The sequence below is a fragment of the Microcaecilia unicolor genome, chromosome 7, assembly GCF_901765095.1.
Source record: "Microcaecilia unicolor chromosome 7, aMicUni1.1, whole genome shotgun sequence".
Lineage (NCBI taxonomy): Eukaryota > Metazoa > Chordata > Amphibia > Gymnophiona > Siphonopidae > Microcaecilia > Microcaecilia unicolor.
Genome location: NC_044037.1, coordinates 14,922,279 through 14,943,761, shown reverse-complemented (window position 1 = coordinate 14,943,761; position 21,483 = coordinate 14,922,279). Strand labels below are relative to the sequence as shown.

General features: G+C 40.2%; 1 protein-coding gene across 2 annotated transcripts in view; it reads left to right on the top strand.

The window, feature by feature from the left end:
• Window positions 1-21,483, top strand: part of ABCB7 (ATP binding cassette subfamily B member 7) — a 183,507-nt gene that overhangs the window by 54,596 nt on the left and 107,428 nt on the right. For both annotated transcript variants that reach the window (XM_030208818.1, XM_030208819.1), the window contains exon 4: window positions 9,519-9,638. In XM_030208818.1, the coding sequence (XP_030064678.1) occupies window positions 9,519-9,638 (120 nt within the window). The remainder of the gene's footprint in view (window positions 1-9,518; window positions 9,639-21,483) is intronic.

The following is a 21,483-nucleotide window of genomic DNA, read 5'->3' as shown; positions in this document are numbered from 1 at the left end:
GTCCCCTCTTCCCAGGTGACCAGACGGGGCCAATCATGATCTTGTCCAGCTCATTCCCTTAGCAAGAAATGGCCATTGTTCATGACCTTGGAACTGTTACTTTTTGGTATGCATTTCTGTTTCTCACCCGGCTTGTTGGAGCCATGTCTCACTCCCTATTCAGCTTCTCAGGGAGATAAAGGTGGGGGTGATTGCCCACAGCATGTCCTTGGATATTACATGACTGCCAGTGTTTTTCCACAAGCAGAGAGCTGAATATGCTGGCTCACTGACGTGCAGGTCATAGGTTGCAGACTCCATCTTGATGTATTAGGATTATACAGGCCAAGACCAGCAAGGTGAGATACATAGGGAAATATCCCTACACACCCCCTCTCCAAAAGACATTACACGATGTGATACTCGTAAACGAGACTTCGCTGGAGTAGGCCCCACACTCTGGCATGCACTGCGTGAGAGGCTCTGCTTAACAGAAGACTATCTGTACTTCAGGAAGCAGGTGAAAGTTTGGCTCTTCAACCAGGCCATTAATGGAAGAAGTAACTCACATACACAAGGCGTGGCTCAGACTGCACATACTACAGCGGGACATGTTTATCCACTCCTACCCTAGCTGAGATAATATTTAACCATCTCTCTGACCTCATGTGCAAATTTCTATAAATTAGTCACCTTACTTTCTAACTCTTCTTACATATCTATATGTTCCATCTTTGCTTTACCCTTCACTATCAATTAAAATGTTCTGTTACGTATTGTGTTGACGTTGTACCATGCCATACTTCGTATTGCTATTTGAAAGTTTTTACTTCTGTAATTGCCTATTGCTCATGTTTGATCTATTGTTACTGTACACTATCTTGAGTGAATTATTTAAAAAAGGCGGTAAATAAATCCAAATAAAGTTAGCGGAGTTTTAAAAAGGTTTGGATGGCTTCCTAAAGGAAAAGTCCATAGACCGTTATTAAATAATTCTGCTATTTTTCTTTGTGAGATGCAGTGACCAGAATTGCACACAATTTTCAAGGTGCGGTTGCACCATGGAACAATACAAATGCATTATAATCTGTTTTGTTCTCCATTCCTTTCCTAATAATTCCTAACATTGTTTGCTTTCTTAGCTGGTGCTACACACTGAGTGGAGGGTTTCAGTGTATCAATGATAACACCTAGATCCTTTTCCTGGGCAGTGACTCCTAATGTGGAACCTTGCATCATGTAACTATAGTCTGGGTTTCTCCTTCCTACATGCATCACATTGCACTTGCTCACATTAAGTTCCATCTGCCATTTGGATATCCAGTCACCCAGTCTTGTGAGGTCCTCTTGCAATTTTTCACAATCCTCTTGTGATTTAACAACTTTGAATAACTTTGTGTCATCAGCAAATTTAATCACCTCATTGGCTATTTCCGTTTATAAATCGCCTCACCCTATGCTTGGAACAACCTTCCTGAACCCTTACGCCAAGCCCCCTTCCTGCCCGTCTTCAAGTCTTTGCTTAAAGCCCACCTCTTCAATGCTGCGTTCGGCACCTAACCCTTACCGTTCAGTGAATCCAGACTGCCCCAATTTGACTGCCCCTATCGGACCGACCGTTCACTTGTCTATTAGATTGTAAGCTCTTTGAGCAGGGACTGTCTCTCTTTGTTAAATTGTACAGCGCTGCGTAACCCTAGTAGCGTTCTAGAAATGTTAAGTAGTAGTAGTAGTATTACATATAGCAGTGATTTAACCAGAGCTGAGATTGTGATGTCATAATGCCTCATTCCACCAATGCCTAAGAGCCAACCTCATCAGTGATGTCACAATGGCTTGATTGTCCTATATTTGTCTCACTCTTATCTATTAGATTGTAAGCTCTTTGAGCAGGGACTGTCTCTCTTTGTTAAATTGTACAGCGCTGCGTAACCCTAGTAGCGCTCTAGAAATGTTAAGTAGTAGTAGTAGTATTACATATAGCAGTGATTTAACCAGAACTGAGATTGTGATGTCATAATGCCTCATTCCACCAATGCCTAAGAGCCAACCTCATCAGTGATGTCACAATGGCTTGATTGTCCTATATTTGTCTCACTCTTATCTATTAGATTGTAAGCTCTTTGAGCAGGGACTGTCTCTCTTTGTTAAATTGTACAGTGCTGCGTAACCCTGGTAGCGCTTTAGAAATGTTAAGTAGTAGTAGTATAAATCATTTATAGATACATTGTAAATCTGCTATAATGTGCCCTACAATAACATGAATCCACATATAATGCGGTCATATTTTGGCTCCCCTTTGCGTTAATACTGTCTAGTTTATTTTTCTTTTGCAGCAGATCAGTTTTTGGTTCAGTTTTGTTAGTTTTTTTTTATTGGCCCCACTATATCGTGATTCCGCATTTGCCACAATGGTATTTTATCATTGCATTATATCAGGCTTCCACTGTATGTTAAAAAGTAGTGGTCTTAGCTCAGACACCTGGGAAACTCCACTATTTACCCTTCTCCATTAAGAATATTGAGCCTGCTGTGTTTTCTTTCTTGTAACCAGTTCTTAATCCACAATAAGACTTTGCCTCCTATCCCATGACTTTGCACTCATCCGCTACTGCTGTAAAAATAGATAGCAATAGTATTAAAAGGGTACATGTCATAATACCTTAGTACTTATCACCACTGTACAGCTTGGCACTCGCCCAATAGTGCTATACATATAAATAGCAGTAGTATTAAAAGGCTGCATTTGGTCTTTAAGAGCCACACCTTTACCAGTGGGTTGAAGAGATGTCCCTGGAGGTGGAGAAGGCTGTGATAATGTACACAGTTTTTGTTTATTCAAAGCTCAGTATTTTTTTTTTCTTCAGAAAAATGACTTGCAGAGAGCATAGGCACAAATCTCTGCAGGTAACTTTTTTTCATTAGGTAGTTTTACTTTCGTTATTGCTGCAAACACCACAGGTTAAAATTATAGACATGGCACAAACCTGTCAGTTCACTGTTGGGCAAACGTATTGGGTATATGTGGTGTTTGTTGACCTTGTCCATCATGTTCAGTCTTCTCAGCATATTAACCACCAGCATTGAATGGTTTTCCCGTGCGCCCATTTCTGTTATCTTAAGTTTTTTATATTTAACTGAGCAGCTTCTATTTTTCCATAGCCATAAGTTTTATATAGAATAATTCCTAGGACCTTTGTGTCTGTGACGCATTCAATTGTATTAAGTTAAAATGCAGGGTACTGCATGTAGAGCGCACAGTTGAGCTTGTAGGATCCTGCTGTAAATAGGTGCAGGCGCTGCATAATTGATCACCATTAGGGCTTCACATTGATTAACATTTTTAATCGCATAAAGGGTCCCCCTCATATTTCCTTCTGTATAGTGCAGAATATAGACATGCGAAAAACACAACCAAGAAGATGTTCCACTCAATGTGGAAATTAAAAAGAGTAAGACCTTTCTTCCCAAGAACTGTTTTCCGTAACCTGGTACAATCAATGGTGCTCAGTCATCTAGATTACTGCAACGCACTCTACGCCGGCTGTAAAGAGCAGATAATAAAAAAACTTCAGACAGCCCAGAATACAGCAGCTAGACTTATATTCGGCAAAACAAAATATGAAAGTGCTAAGCCCCTACGAGAAAAATTACACTGGCTTCCACTTAAAGAACGCATCACGTTCAAAATTTGCTCCCTAGTTCACAAAATCATTCACAGAGATGCACCAGCCTACATGTCAGACCTGATAGACTTGCCACCCAGGAATGCCAAAAAATCATCCCGCACATTCCTTGATCTGCACTTCCCTAACTGCAAAGGTCTAAAATACAAATTAATACACGCGACAAACTTTACCTACTTGAGCACACAATTTTGGAACACACTGCCACACAACTTAAAAACGATCTACGAACTAACCAACTTCTGCAAACTACTGAAGACCCATCTCTTTAACAAGGCATTCCACAAAGATCAACCAATGTGAATATAAACAGCTCCTCCACATACATACAGAACTGTCTTACAATATCTGCTTGCTATACTACTATCATGTTTTATCATTATCATGTCGCCCAAGATCCTTCTATAACACTATATGTCTACTTTCTAATATATTACCACCACTCATGATGTATTGTAAGCCACATTGAGCCTGCAAAGAGGTGGGAAAATGTGGGATACAAATGCAATAAATAATAATAATAATAAATTCTGAAAACTGACATATTTCAATTACTAAACTGAAAATAATATTATTTTTCTTACGTTTTCTGGTGATTTGTATTTTTCTAATCACTTGTTCTCTGCTTTTGGTTCTGCTTCACTCTGTGCTCTGAACTGTTTCCAGAACATCCTATCTATTCATTATTTCTTTTCTCTCTTCTTCACTTCCTGCCTTATGACTGTCTTTCAAGTTCAAATTTCTTCTGTTTTTTTTTTTCCTCCTGAAATCTGTCTGGTTTCCATCTCTTCTCCCTTCACCTCACCTCTGTGGGCACCATTGCCTCCCGTCTCTCTTCCGTTCCCTTTCCCTCCATGGGCACAAACTCCTCTCCTATTGTATTCGTAGCTTATATTCTGTGATATATCTCCAATAGGATTCATCACGGTTTACATCTTATTTAGATGGAATTACAAAACAAAATTGTATATTATCAAGATGAATATCGGAGACTAGAAGAGCTTTCAATAAATAAAATTGAATAGACCGAACTTAATATTAAATATCATTCCAAATTTGTACTCTTAAGTATTGGAAAGAATTAATCAAGTAGCCCTTAATTTTATTCCCTGTAGAGCTTGGAAACAGATCGACAAATTTGTCCAGTAAGCATTAAATTTAAATAGCAAGACAAACCGAATTTTGCCCTGACAAACTTTTAAAAATGATACTAGCTATTTAAACTTGACACAGAGATAAAGCGGAAGCCAATGTAATTTCTCAAAAAGAGGGGTTACACTCTCAAATCTGCTGACTCGATAAATTAATCTTGCAGCAGTATTTTGAAGCATCTGCAGTCTTTGCAGCAGTTTCATTGCCGGTCTTCCATAACAATGAGTTACAATAGTCTAAGTTTGGTAAGAGGACTGACTGAGCAATGCTGCAAAAACATTCCACTAGATCTAATTGCTCTTAATTGACATAGTCTGAAATTAAAACTTTTTTTTACCAATGCTGCGATTTGTTCCTCACAGGATAGTTTAGAGTCTAGTATAACCCCTAAAACCTTTGCATTATTAGAAACCTGTAAGATTTCATCTAACCCCAGAAATTTGGGGGGTTATATATCATAATCCCAAAACCAAACAGTGGTGGTCTTTTGTTCAGCTTTAAAAAAAATTAGCACTGGCCCATGAATCAATTAAATTAATATTTTTAAGTAGCATAGGGAGTGTTTTACTAAGTCACAGTAGTTTTACTAAACCACAGTAGAAATCAGCTGGTGGTAAACTCAGAGATGCCCATAGGAATAATATAATGGGCGTCTTGGCATTTACCACTAGCTGATTTCTACTATGAGCTAAAAACACTACAGCAACTTAGTAAAAGACCCCCTCAGATAAAAGTATTGTCAAAGGTTTTCAAAACAGGACAGATGAAAAAGGTACTATCCACATAGGATAAAATATGTAGTCCAAGAGATGTTATCCAGGCACCTAATGGTTTTACGTAGATATTAAATAACAAAGGGGACAACGGGGACCTCTGATGCACCCCACAGTCAGGGGTCCAATGATCAGAAAAAAACTCCATCCTTAAAAACCAAATATCTCTTATCTAAAAACTCTGAAAACCGTCTGACAATGCCCAACTCAGAAAGCCTATGAGGCATATTTTCAAAGCACTTAGCCTTCCAAAGTTCCATAGAAACCTATGGAACTTTGGAAAGCTAAGTGCTTTGAAAATATATCTCTATGAAGCATTAGAGAATGGTCAATAGCATCAAAGGCTGTAGAAATATCAAATTGAAGTAAAACAGCTGGCCCCACACAATAACTTTCTTTGACTTCAGTGATATGAAATACAGTACTATGTAGGGGTCGAAACCCATGTTGCGTATAGTGCAAACATTCATTAGAAAAAATAAACTCATGAAGTTGAGAATAAACCAGAAACTCCAGAAGCTTAGCAATCCATAGAATCCCAGGCACAGGTCCATAATTATCAACCACAGATGTATAAGTACATAAGTATTGCCATACTGGGACAGACCAAACAAGCCCAGCATCCTGTTTCCAACAGTGGCCAATCCATGTCACAGATACCTGGAAAGATCCCAAAAAAGTACACAACATTTTATACTGATCCCAGAAATAGTGGATTTTCCCCAAGTCCAATTTAATAATGGTCTATGGACTTTTCCTTTAGGAAGCCATCCAAACCTTTTTTGTAAACTCTGCTAAGCTACCCGCCTTTACCACATTCTCTGGCAACGAATTCCAGAGTTTAATTACATACATGTTGAGTGAAGAAACATTTTCTCCAATTCATTTTACATTTTCTATTTTGTAGCTTCATCGCATGCCCCCTAGTCCTAGTATTTTTGGAAAGCATAAACAGACGCTTCACGTCTACCCGTTCAACTCCACTCATTATTTTATAGACCTCTATCATATCTCCCCTCAGCCGCCTTTTCTCCAAGCTGAAGAGCCGTAGCAGCTTTAGCCTTTCCTCATAGGGAAGTCGTCCCATCCGCTTTATCATTGTTGTCTTCCTTCTCTGCACCTTTTTTAATTCTATTATTATTCTTATTTGTTACATTTGTATCCCACATTTTCCCATCTATTTGTAGGCTCAATGTGGCTTACATAGTACCGGAGAGGCGTTTGCAGACTCCGGTGTAAACAAATACAAAGTGATATTGTGGTAAGATAAAGTTCATATGGCACAGCCACATTAGGGAATCGTACAACGGAAGAGTTGTGTTATGTCCATTACGTACTTTAGTTTTGTTGTGTTGCAGAGATCAGGCATTTATGTTGGATTGGTAGGGTATGCCTTTTTAAACAGGTTAGTTTTGTTGTGTTGCAGAGATCAGGCATTTATGTTGGATTGGTAGGGTATGCCTTTTTAAACAGGTTAGTTTTTAGTTTTTTTCCGGAAGTTTAGGTGGTCGTACATAGTTTTCAAGGCTTTTGGTAATGTGTTCCACAGTTGTGTGCTTATGTAGGAGAAACTGCATGCGTAAGTTGATTTGTATTTGAGTCCTTTGCAGCTTGGGTAGTGCAGATTTAGATATGTTCGTGTTGATTCGGATGTGTTTCTAGTTGGTAGGTCGATCAGGTCTGTCATGTATCCCGGGGCTTCACCGTAGATTATTTAGTGAACCAGAGTGCAGATTTTGAAAGCAATGTGTTCTTTGATTTGGAGCCAGTGTAGTTTTTCGCGGAGGGGTTTTGCGTTTACAAATCACGTTTTTCCAAAGATAAGTCTAGCTGCCGTGTTTTCAGCAGTCTGAAGTTTCTTTAACGTTTGTTCTTTGCATCCTGCATAAATTCCATTGCAGTAGTCTAAATGGCTTAGTACCATTGATTGTATCAGGTTGCAAAATGTTTCCCTTGGGAAGAATTGTTTCATGAGTTTGAGTTTCCACATTGAGTGGAACATTTTCTTTGTTGTGGATGTCACTTGGCTTTCTAGTATTAGGTTGTGGTCCAATGTAATGCCGAGGATTTTCAGGCTGTCTGAGATAGGGAGGGTGTAATCTGGGGTGTTGATAATTGTGGGGTTGTCCGCGCTGTTTTGGGATGAAAGGATAAGACAGTGTGTTTTTTCTTTGTTGAATTTTAGTTGAAATGCATTTGCCCAAGAGTCTATGATGTTCAAGATGATCTTGATTTCGTTTGTGATTTCTGTCAGTTTAGATTTGTATGTAATGTATATTGTGACATTGTCTGCATAGATGAAGGGGTTAAGGCCTTTGTTGGATAAGGACTTGGCTAGTGGGGTCATCATTAGGTTGAAGAGGATCGGTGATAGCGGTGATCCTTGTGGTACTCCGCAGTCTGCTTTCCATGGTGATAATATGTTTGAGTTTGATTTTACTTGATATGTTCTTGTGGTTAGGAAACCCTTGATCCAGCTAAGTATGTTTCCACCAATCCCAAACTTATCTAGTACTCTTATTAATATACTAGTAAAATATGCCCGTTTCTTGCGCAAATGAAACGGGCGCTAGCATGGTTTCCTTCCGAACCTCCCCCCTCCCTACTCACCCCTTCTGCGTTGTGAAGGCACTGACCGCCATTGTTGTTGCGGACCTCGGCACGCCACCTTCAATCTGCTGATTCGTTGGTTGTGAAGCCACTGATGCCATTGCTCCGCCCTCGATGTCATCATGTTTGATGCGAGGGCGGGGCCCCAACACAATGTTTTCGGTGGCTTCACCACCACGAAGGCTTCGAACCGGAAGGAAGTGCCCGGAGGACCTGACAGTGACGTCAGTGTCCTCAGAACGTTGAGGGTGAGTTTTATTATATAGGATTGTGGTTTACCATGTCGAATGCACTAGACATGTCGAATTGGAGGAGGAGGATATTTTTGCCTATTGCTATTTCCTGCTTGAATTTGGCTAGGAGAGTGAGTAGTACTGTTTCTGTGCTGTGGAGGGGGTGAGAAGCTGACTGTGATTCGTGTAATATTGAGAATTCGTTTATATATTCTGTAAGTTGTTTGGCTACCATGCTTTCCATCAGTTTGACTGACAACGGGATGGATGCTTTTGTGTGTTTTATTTAAACACTAGTAAAGAAGGCCCGTTTCTCAGAGCAATGAAACGGGCGCTAGCTTGTTTGGGGGGGGGGGGGGGGGGGGGGGTGACTCACACAGAGAGCAGGAGCATGGCCATCCAAATGGATTTCTTCTGTCAGCGCTGTTCGTGTTGTCTGTGCTGCAGTGTAAGTGAGCGGTTATGTGTTAATTGCTTCTGGCACTCCGTTTCATCCAGTGTCAGTGCTCCGCCCTCGTCGTCATCATGTAGTGACGCGAGGGCGGGGCACACACTGATGGGGAAAGTGGCTATCTCGACGCCTCAACCTCCGGTGGGGAAAGCTGATCTCGATGCTTCAACTTCCGGTGGTGGCTTCATTTAGAACATTGGGGTTGTGAATTATATAGATAGATTGTGAACCACTTTGGCAAAAGTTAAGTGGTATACTAAGTTTAATAAATATAAAAATAATTTATGTGCATTTAAAGAATAAAGGGGGCCACACCTAATTTAGGCATGGGGACTCGCACCAAGGTTGCATTGGTGTAAATGGTCGTGCCTAAATGTAGATGCGGTTCCCTGTACTAAGTGCTATTTTTTTTTTGGTGACTTTTTTTTTTAGTTGCCATTTATAGAATTTAGTCCTTTGTGTATGAGAATTTGTGCTTTGAGGATCATTGTAGGAACTTTTGTTTTTTTTTCTCTATAAAAGATTGTAGAAAATAGGCTTTTTTAAAAATTCTACACAGATGCCCTGTTATGAAATTACCCCCATTTGTGGTTTTATGTTCTGATGGTTGTACGTTTTAATTTCTCCCTTTCAGTTGAAAGATATAAACTCCCGGAAAATACTGAAGGCGATGTTTGTTTATGTTTGGCCTAAAGACAGGCCAGATCTACGAGCCAGAGTAGCTGTATCCCTTGGGCTTTTGGTTGGTGCAAAGGTAAGTGTTTTATTTACTGCTACTACTACTTATCACTTCTTTAGCGCCACAAGGCATACGCAGCGCTGTACATTAAACATGAAAAGACAGTCCCTGCTCAATGAGCTCACAATCTAAATAAGACAGGTAAACAGACAGAACAACTAAGAGGTAAGAGAATTAAAGAGGTGGGGTACAGGACAAGTGAGTAGAGGTTAGGAGTCAAAAGCAGTGTCAAAGAGGTGGGCTTTTAGCCTGGACTTGAAAACGTCCAATGACGGAGCTAGACGAACAGGCTCGGGAAGTTTATTCCAGGTGTGAGGTGCGGCGAGATAAAAGGAACGGAGTCTGGAATTAGCAGTAGAGGAGAAGGGGACAGACAAGAGAGATTTATCTACAGAGCGGAGTATCCGAGGGGGGGCGTAGGGAGAGACAAGAGTGGAGAGGTATTGGGGAGCGGCAGAGTGAATGCACTTATAGGTCAGTAAGAGAAGTTTGAAGTTAATTTAATGTTAAGCATGGTATGCTTTATGTTTGACAAGTGGCAATGACTCCTTGCTAGATTTTAAGACTTAGCCTTGGTTACTAACTTGTTAATAAGTTAATGTTCATTAATTCAAATTAAATGCATAGTTAATTAATAATTGAGAATAGGGCTTCTGCTGTTTAATGTGTGGTAATACAATTTAATGCAGATTAATGTTAATGCACAGTATCTGGTTAAAGATCTTCCACCTGAGGATTCAGTTCAGATGTCCATCATATTCAGAATATATCACTACCACAGCCTTTCACTTTGAAGTAGAGATTGTGCTGGTTTTTATCTGCTCTGGTACCATACTCAATTGACTTCCAACCTCTGATGCAGCCCTTTTGGGCGAAACACGGCCTGTGTTGGGCATCTTATTTGATTGAGATTCTGCAATAAAGATTGGTTTGGACTGATCACTGATCTGCTTTCTTTATTTCCACACAGTATCTGGTTAACGCATCTTATTAAATGAGGCCTGATGTTTAGTAGTAGGAGCTAGTAGGTGGTTCACCACTCACGAAACAATCCAGGATTGAAAAGGAAAAGGTCTGAAATGAAAATGTGTTCATGCGGTTGACCTTTTCAGTAGTCCTGTCTTTGAGGAATACATTTTAGAAAACGCACACGCATACCAAAATACGTTTACTTGTTTTTTCTTTGAGTAAGTTTATTTTTACTGCTAACGGGAACTGCTAAAGCAGGATGAAGAGTTGGGTAGTGAAACTGGTAAAACGTCCTTTCTGCCTCTGACAGCAGCAGTGGTACAAGGCAGCAGGGAGCATCCTCCTTTTCCCGCTAAAAAGAAATGGACTAGGGAAAGGAGGCTTAAAGAAGACAGCATGACATCAAAAAGTTGAAGCCATCTCTTCCCATGGAGCCGCTGTATTGGTGACACCAAAACAAACTATTTGCTGCCACATACTTGTTGGTAGCAATTTTATTTATTCTGTGTTACAGAAACATGCCGGCTGTGCAGTATACGGATGTGCACAGAGGAACCGTCAGAATGGAATAACTTGTATCATTTGGAGTAATAATTTATTTCTAAATCGTAATCAGTATGTTGTTTGGAGTGGCTGGTTATAGGAACACCCTATTATGCGTTGTATTGGTGCTGAGATATTTTCACTTAGTACCAAAACAGAGATCGTGTTATAAGAATCAGGTGCTCAACACTGAGTTTTTATTTTAAACGACAATTTTTTTTTTCTTAATTAGGCTGAAACCTTGGAGCATTTAACATCTTTTTTTCCTATGCCTAGATCAAAAGATGGTATGTGGAACATGTTTTTTTTGTTTTGTGGAATGCAGTGGTATATTATAAAAATGCACCATAATTTTATACTTCACACAACTGCTTATCTACTTCTAGTTTCTCAGCTCAGCCAACAAAGAAAAGATGCAAAGTCATCACTGACTTATAACAGGGCTGTGTGGGATCTCAAGAGATCAGCTAGTCCAACAGTTAGGATGTACTCTGTAGAAGTTTTTGACTTTGGCAGTGTGTGTATGGATGCCTGTTCTAGTATGTGCATGTGATAATGTTTGTATGATTTCTGAATATGTGGCATCATTAAAGGACAGACTTTTATATTTCCAGTTGGGTGGATAGTGTTCACAATGAGCTCATTTTATTATCAAGAAGAGATAAGTTTTCAGTTTTGTCACAGAATAAATCATCACAAGAACAAAATATCAGAAAACCAATGGACTGCATTGTAGCCAATTTAGTTATGTTTCAACAAATGAAAAAGGCATGGGATAAACACGTGGGATTGCTTAGGAAAAGGAAGAGTTAGGGGTTACAGAGGATGGGCCATTTGGCCTTTATCTGCCGCCATGTTTCTGTGTTTCTATCTGCATGAAACCACATTTATTTATTTATCTATCATTTTACTTAATTACATTCACATTTATCACATAAATGTAAGGGAAAACAGAAATTGATATTAAAAAAGAAAACATTTTCTCCCACCAATATATGTTATATAATCGTCCACAACTGGTAGATCCAAGATCAGGAAAACAATCTCAAAGAAAATAAGAAAAAGTCAAAATGGTTAATCTTACAATTCACATTTTCTGAGGGAGGAAGGTTAATCGGTAATTGCAGCCGGTCCACATATTTATTTTTATTATTGCGACTTTAAAACCACTTGTCCCTGAAACATGCTCAAAACAGAATAATCCATTTGTGTATGTACAATGTAAACTTCTACAAAAGAGATGATGTGAAGATGTGATTCCATGTGCCCCAATGAAAGGGGAATTTAATTTTACTTCTATTTCATTATGTTCCATCTTTATAACACCAGGCTTCCCGAGGCAGATTGCAACAACAGTTAAGATGAACCCATCAGGAAACAGGATATCCTCACCGAGATTTGGCCATGAATTAGTGTATTGTATAGAACAGTAGAAAAATGATCACAAAGTTAGAGAGTTTATTACTGCTGTTTCTACCAGGTACAATAAATTTTAATGCTGTTTTAGTGATTTTCAATTTTATTACATGATATATATCTAGATATTGGAAGCTTTCAAATAAATAAAAAAGCTGTCAAAAAACCCCCCAAATTAAAGCAAAACACACACGTAGGCAGTCATAAGCACGTGCTATTGTGTTTATATAGAAATATCTTTATTGTCATCGTAAGCATATAAGACTTATAGCACAGTACTGAAATTCCTAATACAGCATTGCAAATAATAAAGCAAGGTCTGGAGCACTGACAAATACATTTTGAATATAACCCACCGCCCCTTCACAGGCAACTCCTAACAGACAGAATGTAAGACTCAGAAAGTTTAATAAAACAATATAAACCTCACAAGTCTGTTCTTGTTTTCAATAGCAGTTGCTATTGTCATCAATATGGCGGCAAGCTCCACTCACTGCTGCAGCCCAGATAATGGGCCAGATAGGCTCATGCCGTCTCCTGTCATTAAAACTCCATGGGCTGTGGAATATGCTTTTGGGAACACCGTCTCCCACCCCAGGAACAGGAAATAATAGTACAGGGAGGAGGGCCATTGGGATCTTGCCCTCCCTCCCTTGCTGTTAATAGGACATAACATGAGTGAGTCACCGCAAGTGCTGTCCCTCCTGCTTCAGTAGGAGGCAGTGAGACAGCCCAATGTAGAAAGTGACCAAAACTGTTGCAGCAGCAGTTGAAGCCACATTACAGATAAATTTGTTATGTGATCCATTGTGAGAGAAGACCAGGGCAGCTAGAAATATTTTGCACTGGAGAAGAGAAAATATGGTTGATATCTTTTAGTAAAAGATCAAAGTTAGGTAAGCAATATTTTTAATAATATACAAGGAATCAAGCAGATATGGTTTAGATAAAGCTAGATAAGGGGGAAATTAATTGAAATAAGGCATGAAAGTCATTTTTGAGGGGAAGGGTGGTAGAGAAGCTCATTAATAAATGCATTTCTTCCCTGACAAGTGAGTCTTGGATAGTTTCTAGTGTATAGATGTACACTTTGATAAGGTGTTGGACATCTGGTAAGATTTTCAGTTTAGCAATGTCATTTTATTTGGCAGTTGTAAAGCATTAGGCTATTGGTGGTATGGATGAGGCAGGAAATGTTATCTGTTACTATTTGAGTTGTGACCTTGGCAGACTCCACTTAAAAAATTTGACTTCATCATGTTGAGTTGTAATAAGGCTGATTAATGATGGCTGTCTACATTTTGGTTATATGAGTTATATTCTACTTCATTCTGAAAGGTTTTTCCTCCTTTCCTTTTAATATTTGTCTAGGACAACAGCTGTTTTCAGTTGTCTGTAGGCGGTTCTCACTTCCCAGTTAAATATCTGCATTACATCTGCTGCATTTTCTAAACTGGCTTTGAACATGACAATAATTGCTCTTGGGAAGATATTCACATTTTACCGTTTGTATTACCTTCTTCTCAAATTTCATGTGATATGGAGATGAATGATTGGTTATCCAGCTGTTTGAAACATTTGAGTGAAGAAGCGAGGTGAAGGGGTTTAAGGGAGGTGGGGTTGGGTGAGAAGGGAGAGAGGATTGCAGAGAGTATAGGAGTTGCATTTGTCAGTTGTATGTTAAAATAATAAAATTATTAAATAAAATAGGAAGATGAAATAATTTCAAAACCCATGTTTGTTAAGAACTGGGCAACATTCTGGGGAAGGGGGAACCTATTCCGAAAGGATGGGCTCCACCTTAACCAGGGTGGGACCAGACTGATGACATTGGCATTTAAAAAGGAGAGAGAGCAGCTTTTAAACTAGAAACTTGGGGAAGGCCGACAGTCGCTAAAAAGCGCATGGTTCGGGATAAGGTATCTTTAAAGATATCACCAAAACCGGGAAGATAGGGTATCCTGATAGTGAGGTTGCAGAAGAGACCATAGTAGATCAGGTGGCCTTAAATAAAAATCAGACAAAAGTTTGCAAATTAATACTGTTAAGTACTGAGCAAGATGTAAATAGGAACAACAAACATAGTTTGAAATGTCTACATGTGAATGCCAGGAGCCTAAGAAATAAGATGTGAGAGTTAGAATATATTCCACTAAATGAAAAATTAGATATAATAGGCGTCTCTGAGACTTGATGGAAGGAGGATAACCAGTGGGACACTGTCATACCGGGGTACAAATTATATCGTAGTGATAAGGTGGATCGAATTGGTGGAGGGGTAGCATTGTATATTAAGAAGAGCCTTGAATCAAATAGATTGAAAATTCTGCAGGAAACACTTCTTGGAATCACTGTGGATTGAAATTCCTTGTGTAAAGGGGAAAAGGATAGTGGTAGGAGTGTACTACCGTCCGCCTGGCCAGGATGAACAGACGGATGCAGAAATGTTAAAGGAAATTAGGGACGCAAACAAACTGGGCAACACGATAATAATGGGTGATTTCAATTACCCCGATATTGACTGGGTAAATGTAACATCAGGGCATGCTAGGGAGGTAAAATTCCTTGACAAAATCAAGGACTGCTTTATGGAGCAGCTGGTACAGGAGCCGACAAGAGAAGGAAAAATTCTAGCCCTAGTCCTTAGTGGAGCGCATGATCTGATGCGGGAGGTAATGGTGCTGGGGCCGCTTGATAATAGTGATCATAATATGATCTGATTTGATATTAGCTTTGAAGTAAGTATACATAGGAAATCAAATACGTTAGCGTTTAACGTTAAAGGAGACTATGATAAAATGAGAAGAACTGTGAAACAAACTTAGAAGAGCGGCTGCGAGGGTCAAAAATTTACATCAGGCGTGGATGCTGTTCAAAAACACCATCCTGGAAGCCCAGGCCAAATATATTCCTTGTATTAAAAAAGGAGGATGGAAGCCCAAACAACAGCCGGCATGGTAAAAAAGTGAGGTGAAGGAAGCTATTAGAGCTAAGAAAATACTTCAGAAAATGGAAGAAGGAACCGACTGAAAATAAAAGAAACAGCATAAGGAATGTCAAGCCAAATGTAAAGCGCTGATAAGGAAGGCTAAGAGGGACTTTGAAAAAAAGATTGCGTTGGAGGAAAAAAAACATATACAGATTTATTTTCGAAAGGGAAGGACGCCCATCTTTCGACACAAATCGGCATAATCGAAAGCCGATTTTGGGTGTCCCCAACTGCTTTCCGTCGCGGGGACGATCAAAGTTCACAGGGGCATGTCGGTGGCGTCCTCGACCCATAATCGAAAAAGAAGGGCGTCCCTGACGAGCACTTGAATGACTTTACTTGGTCCTTTTTCTGTTACGACCAAGCCACGAAAAGGTGCCCAAACTGACCAGATGACCACCAGAGGGAATCGGGGATGACCTCCCCTTACTCCCCCAGTGGTCACTAACCCCCTCCCGCCCTAAAAAAACATCTTTAAAAATCTTTTGTGCCAGCCTCTATGCCATGTCATACTACTACTACTACTACTACTTGACATTTCTAAAGCGCTACTAGGGTTATGCAGCGCTGTACAATTTAACATAGAAGGACAGTCCCTGCTCAAAGGAGCTTACAATCTAAAGGACAAATGTACAGTCAGTCAAATAGGGGCAGTCTAGATTTCCTGAAAGGTATAAAGGTTAGGTGCCGAAAGCAACATTGAAGAGGTGGGCTTTGAGCAAGGATTTGAAGATGGGTAGGGAGGGGGCTTGGCGTAAGGGCTCAGGAAGTTGATTCCAAGCATAGGGTGAGGCGAGGCAGAATGAGCGGAGCCTGGAGTTGGCGGTGGTGGAGAAGGGTACTGAGAGGAGGGATTTGTCCTGTGATCGGAGGTTACGGGCGGGAACGTAGGGGGAAATGAGGGTAGAGGGCAGGTCCATCACAGCAGTATGCAGGTCCCTGGAGCAGTTTTAGTGGGTGTAGTGCACTTCAGGCAGGAAGACCCAGGCCCTTCCCCCCCCCCTACCTGTACACTTGTGATGGTAAATGTGAGCCCTCCAAAACCCACCAGAAACCCACTGTACCCACATCTAGGTGCCCCCCTTCACCCATAAGGGCTATGGTAGTGGTGTACAGTTGTCGGTAGTAGGTTTTGGGGGGCTCAGCACACACGGTAAGGGAGCTATTCACCTGGGAGCAATTTCTGAAGTCCACTACAGTGCCCCCTAGGGTGCCCGGTTGGTGTCCTGGCATGTGAGGGGGACCAGTGCACTATGAATGCTGGCTCCTCCCACGACCAAAGGGCTTGGATTTGGTCGTTTCTGAGATGGGCGTCCTTAGTTTCCATTATCACCAAAAATCAGAAACGACCAAGTCTAAGGACGACCATCTCTAAGGTCGACCTAAATGTTGAGATTTGGGTGTCCCCAACCGTATTATCGAAACGAAAGATGGACGTCCATCGTGTTTCCATAATACTGGTTTCACCGCCCCTTTACGGGGATGTTCTGCGAGGACGTCCTCAGAAAAACTTGGGCATCCCTTTCGATTATGCCCCTAACAGAGCATATTCAAAAGCATGGATTAATGAGACAGTCAACATGAATTTAGTGAAGTGAAATCTTGCCTCACCAATCTATTACATTTCTTTGAAGGGGTGAACAAACGTGGATAAAGGTGAGACGGTTGATATTGTGTATATGGATTTTCAGAAGGCGTTTGACAAAGTACCTCATGAAAGACTCCATTGGAAATTGAAGAGTGATGGGATAGGAGGTAGTGTTCTACTGTGGATTAAAAACTGGTTAAAAGATAGAAAACAGAGAGTAGGGTTAAATGGTCAGTATTCTCAATGGAGAAGGGTAGATAGTAGGGTTCCCCTGGGGTCTGTGCTGGGACCGCTGCTTTTTAGCATATTTATAAATGACCTAGAAATGGGAGTAACTAGTGAGGTAATTAAATTTGCTGATGACACAAAGTTATTCAAAGTCGTTAAATCGCGTCTAAATGGCAGATGATGTTTAATGTGAGCAAGTGCAAAGTGATTCATGTGGGAAAGAGGAACCCGAATTATAGCTAAGTCATGCAAGGTTCCATGTTAGGAGTCACAGACCAAGAAAGGGATCTAGGTGTCGTCGTCGATGATACGTTGAAACTTTCTGCTCAGTGTGCTGCTGTGGCTAAGAAAGCAAATAGAATGTTAGGTATTAATAGGAAAGGAATGGAAAACAAAAATGAGGATGTTATAATGTCTTTGTATTGCTCCATGGTGTGACCTCACCTCGAATATTGTGTCCAATTCTGGTTGCCGCAGCTCAAAAAAGTTATAGTGGAATTAGAAAAGGTGCAGAGAAGGGTGATGAAAATGATAAAGGGGATGGGGCGACTTCCCTATGAGGATAGGCTAAAGCAGCTAGGGCTCTTCAGGTTGGAGAAAAGGCGGCTGAGGGTAGATATGATAGAGGTCTATAAAATAATGAGTAGAGTAGACATGAAGCGTCTGTTTACGCTTTCCAAAAATACTAGGACTAGGGGGCATGCGATGAAGCTACAAAGTAGTAAATTTAAAATGAATCGGAGAAAAGATTTCTTCACTTAACATGTAATTAAACTCTGCATTAACAAAGGTGGAGCAAAACTATGCCTAGATAGAGAAAGCTTCTTGCCATCTTTTATGTAGTGGAGTATTTTTATACTTATGTCTATGCCAGACTGTTTAAACCAATCACAAGCCACTGGTCTGCATTGTCTAGAAACAAATGAATACAGAGTTTGATACTTTGCCTTCAGACATATACCTTTGAAATATAATACATATCAGGAAGTGAGGTGGTCATTGCTGACACACTGAGCAGGGCTTTTCCACAGACAGCCCAGTATAGATCATGGTTGGTGATTTTTTTTTACAGAAGAGTTGGCCTTATTGATCAATAAGGCATTTCACCCAGAGATAGAGCTGGTTGAAACACCTGAACCAATAGATACAATTCAGTGATCTGGAGAAAGTGATGAGATCTACCGGACCATGAAATTGCATATCAAGAGAGGATGGCCAACTAATGAGGAGATGCTGCCACTGAAGACTAGATAATTTCAGAACTTTTGTGATGAATTGGCTGTCGAACAGGACCTGATGTACACAGGACAATGACTGTACCTCTGGCCAAAACCAGGCAAAAGATGATTGAAAGAGTTTTTACAAGTCATATTTGTATCAACGGATGCATTCAGCCGCTAGAAAGGTACTTTTCTGGCCATCCTTGAATTGTGAAATTGAGAACTTTGTCCAGAAGTGATATATTTGTGCTAAGATCCAATCGGACACTGCCCAAAAACACTACTCTTACCCTGCTTCTACTAGGCCATGGCTAAAGGTGAGAATCAACATATTTCAATCCCAAATGGGAAGGCAGAAAACACTGTCCAAACAGCAAAGCAAATTTTACAGAAAGCCTTAGCTGAAATAATGTTTGGATGATGGACGAGGACTCTTCTTCCTGATATGAATGCTCTGCAGGCAACTCCATCATAGATGATTCATCATTGCCTAGAGGCAGCTAATGATAAATAGGCCTACTATTACAATAAGAGAGCCAAGGGAAAAGCCAATCCCAACAGAAGACCCGACCAGATAAAGCTGGTATGTGTATTTGTTGTTGAATTTTATTGTTCTTGAAGCAGTATCGATTATGTATGTGCAGTGGGATTGAGGGGAATACAAATTTTTAAATAAAACAAATAAAATTGACCACAATGACTGGAGGAAGGCAGAGGTTACCAAACAAATCCTACATCACTTGTTCTTGGTCCAAAATGAAGGATGAATCTGAGCAGAGAAGAACATCTAGACATTTTCAGTTTAGTGATGAGTTCGCAATTGCGGTGGAAGTTCTGGATTGCGCTGCTGGGGTAGGGATACCTTTAGTTACCAGTAAAGTACCACACAACCTGGACACCCTACAAGAGAATACTTCAACCAGAAGTCCCAAGACATGCTGGCCTTCCGGCAACCACCGAATCTGAAACAAAAATTAGTGAAAACAAAACTCCCAGTAGCAACTGAAAAGAGAATGGCACACGTCCCTGCAAGATATCAAGTTGCAAACTGTACCAACATATATCACAAGACCCCACGGTCAGTCACATGGGAAAAACATTCAGCAAACGGGGATCCTACGCATGCTCTTCTTCAAATGTAGCGTATATTATTCAATGCAAAAAATGTGAAAAAAGGATTCTATGTTGGAGAGAGAGGCCAAATGCTTAAAGATGAGATTGAATCTATACAGATCAGAAACTATAGTGTTAACCAGGATAAACCCCTCTGTAGGACATTTTGCCAGACCAGAGCACTACACACTATGTTGAGACTTTATGTTGAGAGTGGAGGAGTGGCCTAGTGGTTAGGGTGGTGGACTTTGGTCCTGGGGAACTGAGGAACTGAGTTGGATTCTCACTTCAGGCACAGGCAGCTCCTTGTGACTCTGGGCAAGTCACTTAACCCTCCATTGCCCCATGTAAGCCGCATTGAGCCTGCCATGAGTGGGAAAGCGCGGGGTACAAATGTAACAAAAAATAAAAGGAAATTTCAAAACCATCCAGGAACGTAAAACCTTTTAATTTAAAATGATGAACTATTTTGTCACCCACTAGATAGGACTTAACAAAGATCTGGGTTTCCTATCACATTATAAACCCTAAAATTATACTGCTTTGTCACTCTCTGAACACTCATCTGTCTCTCCCTGTTTGTCTCACCCACCCACCCACCCCTACCTTCCCCATGAGACTGTCATTGGAATGCTTTTATGTTTCTCAGATATATTCTGATACATCTCATTTCTGAATTTCCAATCCAAAGAAGGGTTACCTTCGAAAGCTCATCAAGAAGTGTTTTATTAGTCCAGTTATAAAAGGTAGCATCTTATTTTCTTTATATTATTCTATTTATTACCTACAATAAATAAAATGTCCTAATCCTATTTATCCTGTTTGTCTTCAATAGATTTTTATCTTTCTGGTGCAGGGACTGCCGTTTCTGTGTATTTGTACAGCACTGCATCTAGTAGCACTATAGAATTGATTAGGAGTATTAGTAAGATGGTTGATTTACTTTTGTATGTTAAATCCAGACAGTGGGAGTCAATAGTTGAGTTGCTGCTACATAAGCAGAAATTACATAAATTTGAAGCCAGGCTGAGAACGAGAGAAACATTCTTGTGCGTGAGTGTCGGTGATAAAGCTCTCGCTGTGTGCACATGCTGACATTTTAGATGTAACATGCACAATATGGAAAAAAAAAACCCCATGAGGGTTAGTAAACTTATTCCTGCTTTCCCTCATTGTTGCTTTAATCCTTGTAAGAATAATGAATTTCCTAAAATGAGGTGGTGAGAATCCTCCCGAATTGATTACGAAGGGAGTGCAACACCGCACTGCCTTATTTTTGTTCGTGCTTTATCCTCAGGGAATTGGAACTTCTGTAAGATGAGATCCCAGCTTTAAAGGTTATTAAAATAGAACAACACAGTTTGTAGAAAGACGCACATTTGCAGAACTGTAACTTGACACCACTTAAATTTATTGCAAAGTGGACAACAGGGCTGAAGAGGTTCAAGACCTGTCCTATATTGGAAATGATCTGAATTATATTTTAGAAGGCCGTCTCATTGGGGGAACTTTTTTTTTTTTTGCTTTTTGGGTTTTCTGTTTAACTACTCAGAGATAAAATGTAATATTTGCATCTTTCAGGCTTTGTTATATGCTTGTAGAACTTTTTCTCCTCTTGCTGCCCTTAGAAACTAGTACCACACAGACACTGACCAATAACTGCTAAAACAGAGGCTTTGTTTCATGTTCTGCTAGGTTTGCCCATCTGTAATGTTGACGCAAACTTTTTAAATGTATTTGCAGGGATTGAAAACATTTAGAAAACATTGGTGCTGGCCAAAATTCTTTGGTGTT